At 33.2% G+C, this 8,304-nt stretch overlaps 1 protein-coding gene across 2 annotated transcripts in view; it reads left to right on the plus strand.

The window, feature by feature from the left end:
- LOC107859548 (gibberellin 2-beta-dioxygenase 8) overlaps positions 1-3,231 on the plus strand; it is a 9,089-nt gene extending 5,858 nt beyond the window's left edge. For both annotated transcript variants that reach the window (XM_016704594.2, XM_016704593.2), the window contains exons 4-5: positions 2,057-2,378; positions 2,931-3,231. In XM_016704594.2, coding sequence (XP_016560080.1) covers positions 2,057-2,378; positions 2,931-3,170 — 562 coding nt within the window. In that variant the 3' untranslated portion in view covers positions 3,171-3,231. The remainder of the gene's footprint in view (positions 1-2,056; positions 2,379-2,930) is intronic.
- Positions 3,232-8,304: the final 5,073 nt, after the last annotated feature.

The raw sequence follows: 8,304 nt of genomic DNA on the forward strand, positions 1-8,304 counted from the left end.
TATATATATATATATATATATAATGTATATATATTATTTAACGTATTTAAAATGTATATAGATGGGTACATATAGTGTATATTTGAAAAAAATTATTTTTTTTTGTATTTTGACCAGTTTTGATCGAATTTTTAACCAAATTTAGGTGGGTTAGACCGGGTTGGGCTATGTGGGCCGGTTCAGGGTTGTTTTTAAAAAAATTACTGTTGGATCCGGAACCGATCCGGCCCACTTAACCAGGCCCAAAAATGGCCCAGCCCACAAACCGGTTAAAATTAACGAGCCGGTTCCGGTTTGACCCGGTCTGGCCCACTTGACACCCATAGTTTATAATGTACCAAAATTTACTTTAAATCTTGTGAAATTGAACATGCCAAGTAGGGTGTTGGTATTAAAATGTTACTAAACATATAAATGAATATTCCTTTTAAAACAGAATAAGAAGAAAACGAGTCTTTCTTGGTTTAAACCGGTTCCCGAACATGTTTTTATCTTTTATTTAGTTGAAATCAAAAAAATAAAAGCATGTCTTTATTCAATGACTAATATTGACTAAGTGCACAAAACACAATCTTCATTCTTCTTTAGTCACTAGACACAGAGCCCATACGAGCACGAGCTTAGCATATGCTATTTTTTATTTTAATTTATATTATATAGATAAATTTTGATATACAATCAAATTTTTTATATGATTTTTAAATATTTAAATTGATAATTATTGTGATATGTTATATTTTTAGATAACATATGTTACTTTTGTCGTTTCAATTTATGTGGCATTAATGAAAGAGAGACGACCAAAATTTTTAATATAATTTTTAGATTTTTGTATGGTTTTAAAATATTTTAAATTGTTAATTATTGGATTTATAATATTTTTATATAACTTTCAGATAGTATATGCAACTCTGTCGGTTACAATTTAGGTGATATTGATGAAATTTAGAGAGTCGATCGAATTTTATATATAATTTTTACACAATTTGAGTTGTTAAATTTTGAGATTTATAGTACTTGCTGCTAATTTTTAAATAACGTATGTTACTCTATCTGTCTTAATTTATGTGACTATGATACTTTTTACATCATTTTAAAATAATATATCTTACTTTCTCTATCCTAATTTATCTAGTACTGATAAAATTTCGAGAATCAACCAAATTTTTTAGCCGTTAATTATTGTAATTTAAATTAGTTTTTATGTATTTTATATACATAACAAACTAAAAAATAAGACAAATAAATTAGAACGGAGGAAATACAAAATTAGAAAGAAAAGGAGCAGAAGCTGGGGATTAAATCAAATTCGTCTGAATTTTTAGTACAGTTGACATTGCTGTTAGTACAATTATTGATGCTATTTTTGTTAGTACAACTATTGACGCTATATTTGACGAAGCAAGCATGTTACCCAAGCTGGTCATTCATGTCGATTCTATATAAAAGAAATGCTTACATATTGACTTCCTAATTATAATATGAAGCTGAATTAATAGATTTATATATAACCCCACCTAATTCATCGATTTAAAGAGTAAAAGACAAGGTTGTCTCCAAAGATTCCAAATATAGTGAGAATACACAAAGTGCATATATTTCCTTGTCGCAAAATTTGAGACATATTAATTTGGAGGTGGCTATGAAGCTGCACATGATTCTTTTGGGGCACTTTCTACTTATACGTATTGATGGTATAAATATTTATCACTCAATATTTATATAACTACGTCACATATAAAGAAATACAGCCTAAAAGATAATATCTGGAGTTCGATTTGACTTTGCTCCAAACTAAAGAGGTCTTGAATTCACTCATAAGTTTTAAATTCTGATTTCGCCCGTCATTGATTGATAACCTGATAAAAATAATCGTCAAGGTACCATAGCAAGGTTAAATTGCATTGAATAGAGTAAAGATTAATCTTTACATGGACAATGTGTGTGTATATATAAACCTTGGAAAATGTAAGCATGATATGTATTTATGGATTCCAATCATGCATGAATCTCTTATTTAATAACCTTTTTTTTGTTTCTTGGATGGACTGATCAGCTGTACAATGGAACAATTTGCAACAACGGTGTCAGAATTAGCACATAAATTAGCAAGAATTTTGTCAGAGAGAATGGGATATAAGTCGAAATATTTCAGAGAGACATGTTTGCCACACACTTGTTACCTTCGAATGAATAGATACCCAGCATGTCCTATTTCACCACAAGTGTTTGGATTAATGCCACACACTGATAGTGACTTCCTCACAATATTGCATCAAGATGAGATTGGAGGGTTGCAGTTAGTAAGAGATGGAAAATGGATTTCTGTTAAGCCCAATCCTGAAGCACTTGTTATCAACATTGGAGATTTGTTCCAGGTAATTACGTACTAATGAATTTAACTTATATACCAATTGATCTTACGTTATCGATGATCAGTGCATTTTAACCTACTTGTTATAACGTAACCTGTCATTTGTATTATAGTATTTTCTGTATATGTTACCATATTAGACTTATTTAGTCATGATGACAACTTGAGGTCCTATTCCTTCTAAGAGTTTCTTTTCTCTATCAAGGATTTTTATGCTAGCTAGTAAGTAGAAATGTATAGAACCTCTAATAAACTAAAAAATTTAGTCTTTAATGTTGGTTTGAGATGAATTTTACGGAGAATCGATGCATGATTGGTTGGAATTTTATATAGCTAATTCTAACTTGCTTGGAACTGGGGAGTTGTTGTTTTTGCTGTATTACCAAACTTGGTGTTGTAAGTTTTCTTAATCTGATGGTGTAAAACATTATACACCTACAGAGAATAGAAGTTAAAACTTATTGGAAATTCCTTTAGATATCAATGAAAACCATCTACTAATTAAATATTCACTCAAGCTTCAGAAGACTTAATGACGTAAATTTTGATGACGCAGGCTTGGAGCAATGGTGTTTATAAAAGTGTTGAGCACAGGGTTGTTACAAATAGATCAAAAGAGAGATTCTCAACTGCATTTTTCTTATGCCCTTCCTATGATACTGAAATAAGAAGTTGTTTTGAGCCTTCTGTTTATAGAAGATTTACCTTTAGAGAATTCAGACAACAAGTCCAAGAAGATGTTAAGAAATTTGGTTATAAAGTAGGTCTTCCTAGGTTTCTTGTCTCAACTCACTAGACTCTAATTTTTTTTTGTAGTAGCAATTTAAAATGCATATATGCTCATATTTGACAACCTTTTAAATAGTGTACGTATACTAAAAATGTATTAGTCAATCTTTCTCTTTTTGGAGTTTTAAGTTAGAACAACAACTCCATGCCTTATATATAAATCATATATATCTATATATATATGATTATTACGTTGTACTATGTAAGCAAATGAGTGTGAGCTAATAATACTTTACAAGTATCTCTAATTCTGATACTTTATTAGTGAAAAGAATATTTTTCTTGCTTTCTGATGGTGGTTTATCGCTTTCTTTTTCTTTTTCTTTTGAATAAGAGCAAACATACAATTTTTCCAATTCATCAAAACTTGTGAACAATTAAGAACATGTGAACTATGTATTGTTCACAACTAGTGAACAATTGAACAACACAGACATGTTTTTGTTCCTATGTCAAGACTCACATGAATAATTTGACAAAATAGGTAGAATGATAAGACAACAAACAGAATAAAGATACTATCCAAGTTTTACTAGTACCTCATATATAATATAACTTGTGAACAAGACAAATTCAATTACCTACTTGCAGAACTTGCAAGCAAGTTGTATCAAAGTTATTACCCATCTTCGAACATAATTTGTTTTTTATTCTTTCGCCCGACATAACTTGTGAAAAGGTTATGATTTACTTGTAAAAGTTATGATATAAGAGGTTAGTTTTGCATAAATTTCTTAAACATAGAAAATCTAAACGATACATACATACATACATACATACATATATATATATATATATATATATATATATATATATATATATATATATACCCTGAAGTAATCCTATTGATTTGAGCAAATCAACCCTAAACGAGAATTTAAGCAACATCCTTAAAAATAATGAAAAATTACCTATTTGAGTATTTTTTATAAAATATAATTATTTATTATCTAAATATACCATATTTAGAAAATATTTATCATCTATAGCAAATGTGTTATGTATTAAAAGTGCATTATGTATGCAATATAAATGTATTAGAATTGTTTTAAATTTATTGTACTTGTTTTGATAAAAAAAATGCACTATATATTAAAAATGAATTATGCATGCAATATAGATGTATTATACTATCTACTAAAAGTGATTTATGCATGTAATATAAATGCATTAATTATTAGTGTTTTAAATGTATAATGCTTATTTTGGTAAAAAATCTACACTATGTATTAAAAGTAAATTATGCATGTGCCAAAACTAAATAACTATAAATAATAAATATTTCTAAACATAGTGCATTTAGGTAAGTTTTTGAATAACAATCCTAGCAATTGTTGGGCTCAATCAATCTCTCCGGCACCATTTAAAAGAAAATATACTACTTCTGTTTGTAAGAATTATTTAAAGGTTAGCCATATATAGTTGGCAAAGCTTACTTAAGCAGGCATTGATCAAGTTGGTACACCTTCGATCCGCCTTCTTCTATGTGAATTTCGAATATAAAAATATATTATTAGACTAATAATATATAAGAGATCCATTCTAATACTTATTTCAATGATATCAATATGTTGTTTACCTAGGAGTGCAAGTTTTTGCTTTGTAAATACCATCTACCTCCTGATATATCAAACCTGATATAGTTTGGTAGACTTTGTTCTTTATTCGAAATGCAGTTCAAAATTAAATATATGGGTATGGGAGAGTAGAGGGGATGTGGATAGTATGTGGCAGACGATTGTCAGTTGCATTAGGGAGACCGCTAGAGAGGTGTTGAGTGTCTCGAGAGGTTATTCTGACAAGCATCGAGCGGACTGGTGGTGGAACGAAGAGGTTAAGAGGAAGGTGGAGTCAAAGAAGGTGGCTTATGCTAAGTTGGTTGAGAACAAGGATGATGAGGAGAGAAGAACGAATAAGGAGGAGTATAAGGTTGTTAAGAGAGAGGCTAAGTTAGCGATTACGGCAGCTAAGTCGGCAGCTTTTGAGAGCTTGTATGTGGCTTTAGAGGAGAAAGGCGGGGATAAAAAGTTATATAGGCTTGCCAAGGTCAAGGAGCGGAGGGCTCGTGACCTTGACCAAGTGAAGTACATCAAGGGAGAGGATGGTACTGTGTTGGTTGAGGATGCCCTCATTAAGAAGAGGTGGCAGTCCTATTTTCATAAACCTTTAAACGACGATTGGGACAAAGGTTTCGTGTTGGGGGACTTGGAGAAATCCGAGGAGTGTCGTGACTATGGTCGTTATTGTAGGCGAATCAAGGTTGAGGAGGTCAAGGGGGTTATTCGTAGGATGCGTCGGGGTAGGGTGATGGGGCCAGACAAGGTTCTAGTGGATTTTTGGAAGAGCACTAGCGGGGCTGGTTTGGAGTGGTTGACAAGATTATTTAACATCATTTTAGGGAAGCTAAGATGCCTTAAGCATGGAGGTGGGGTACGATGATTCCTTTGTATAAGAACAAGGGAGACATCCAGAGTTGCAATAACTATAGAGGTATTAAGTTGTTAAGTCATACTATAAAGGTTTGGGAAAGGCTGGTAGAGTTGAGGCTGAAAAGGAGCATGACTATCTCTGAGAATCAGTTTGGTTTCATGTCAGTTCGTTCGACTACTGAGGTCATTCACCTCGTGAGGAGACTAGTGAAATAGTTTCGGAAGATGAAGAAGAACTTGCACATGGTGTTTATTGATATTAAGAAGGTATATGATAGAGTTCCCAAAGAGATTCTATGGAGGTACTTGGATGCTATAGGGGTTCCCGTGACGTACGCTAGGCGATTCAGGACATGTATGATGGCGCGAAGACTCGGGTGAGGATGATAGGTAGAGATTCAAAACATTTTTTAGTTTTGATAGGGTTGCATCAGGGATCGACTCTTAGCCCTTTTTTATTTGATTTGGTGATGGATTTTTTGATGCGATATATTCAAGAGGAAGTGCCTTGATGTATGTTATTTGCAGATGATATGGTATTGATTGATGAGGCTCAGAAAGGAGTTAATGATAAGTTGGAGATTTGGAGACATACCCTTGAGTCTAAAGGATTTTAGTTAAGTAGGACCAAGACAGAGTACTTGGGGTGTAAGTTTAGTGAGGTGTCATAGGAGGCTGACGTGGTTGTGAAGCTGGACTCCCAGGCCATTCAGAAGAGGGGGAATTTCAAGTAATTAGGTCTATGATTTAGGGCAATAGGGAGATTGATGAGGATGTCACGCATCATATTGGGGCGGGGTGGTTGAAATGGAGCTCGCTTCGAGAGTTTTATATGAAAGAAGGTATCCCCGAAGCTTAAAGAAAAGTTCTACAGAGTGGCAGTCTGACTAGCTATAATGCCCCGAGATTACACCCTGGGCGCTACACGACGCTTACGGTCGCACTTGACCACAAGCTAACCCATGATACTGGTACCTGCTTTGAGCACTGAATAAAACTGATAACAAAAGAGTATTTGAGAAATTTAACTGAAAATGCCATAAGGTTTTAAATTATAGTTCTGATATGGCTGTAAAACAACATTGATAATACTGATAAAATGGCTGATAATGACAACTGAAAACAAAAAAAATTGACTAATTGTCTTTACTAGTATGAAAACCTCTAAACTAACTAACTGTGGAGTTGATGAGACAATCCTCCAACTAACTCCAACTTACTAAATAACTGAACTACTGATATACTGAATGTAAGATAACTCGTCCTCGAAGGATGTGGACTCACCACTTGATACTGGAATAATTACGGATATAGACTTAGGAGAGTGCGTGTTGGACCCGAGCCTTGGCATGTGCAATTGAAGTGTAAAAAAGGCCCAAAATGCACCCAAATCAGCCTATTAATTACACTAGATGGGTGCCCACTCTTTGAAGGGCCTTTTGCTCATTTTAACTTATATTTTGTAATAGTTATAAAAGGAACATTGTAGAGTTTTAGACTTAGTTTATGAATGAAATTGTAAGTCTTACAAGACAAATAAACACAAGTCCTCTTTCCTTGAGGCACCCAAAATTGAAATTAGGGCTTAGACAAGTGTAGAATTACTTGTGTTTGCATTTGCTTGGAAACATATCAGCTTGAGATGTGGATTCCGATCTTGTGTCTTTGTAAGAGATAGGTTTATTGTTGTATGTAGTGTTAAGGGTACAAGAGTTACCATTATTGGGTTCTTAATATTATACCTTCATGTGGTCTATCTATCAATCTTTTTTCTTTTGTAATCTTGTATCCGTTTTGTGTCTTGTATTGTGAAGCCGTTTTTGTTGTTGTTGTTCTCATTGCTGTTTCATCTTGTGTTGTTAACTTAGTTTGTTATTGGCTTCAAAGGGTATCAAACACCAAGTTATATTGTCCTTCTTGTATTTCATTCTTGAATCCGAGAGTAGTCTTCAAAAGGGTCCTCGATTCTTTGAATTAGTGGACTATTTTTGGAATGTGTTTGGACTGTTTTGAGCCAATTCCGTGTGTTCCTTGGTTTTCTTGTATCATTTGGTATCAAAGCATGGCTTGATCTTGTTCCTACAAGATCAATCTTGGGCTTTCTTGTTAGAAAATTTAAAAAAACAATTGTTGAAAAGCTGAAAAATTCAGAAAAAAAATACAATCTGTCCATTGTTATTGTCTTGGCCGAAATTATGTTCTTGTGGTGTTCTTGGCCGAGATTTGTTCTTGAGTATAGGTCTAGGAGTATTTTACTTGTCTTGTATGTTTGTAGTGTTAGTTTTTTTCCTCACTAACACTTTGAGTCGATCCAAAGTTGAGCTTGAATTGTTAATATTGTTGTTGTGAACAAAGTGTGGCCGATTGGATGTTGTTGTTGTTCTAGACTTGACCTAGTTGAAGGCCTTGTGTTGTGGTGGTATTATAGATCTTGAAATGTTGTTGTTGTATTCTTGTTGTTCATCACACCCTTCACCTTTTGTAAAATAAAAAAACACAACATAAAGGGGACTTAGTCTGTTGTTGTTGTTATCCTTGTGGTCTTAGCCGTGAGATTATTGACCTTGTTTTGGTGGACTTGTTGTTCTTGGGAGATTTTTGTTGGTTGTTATTGTTGTGTTCTTGAAGTTCTTCACCATATTCATCACCTTGTTAGTATTAAAGTGAACTTTAGATCTTAAAAAGGTGAAAGACAAGGTGTAGTACTTGTTA

This window comes from Capsicum annuum, chromosome 2 (assembly GCF_002878395.1).
Source record: "Capsicum annuum cultivar UCD-10X-F1 chromosome 2, UCD10Xv1.1, whole genome shotgun sequence".
NCBI lineage: Eukaryota > Viridiplantae > Streptophyta > Magnoliopsida > Solanales > Solanaceae > Capsicum > Capsicum annuum.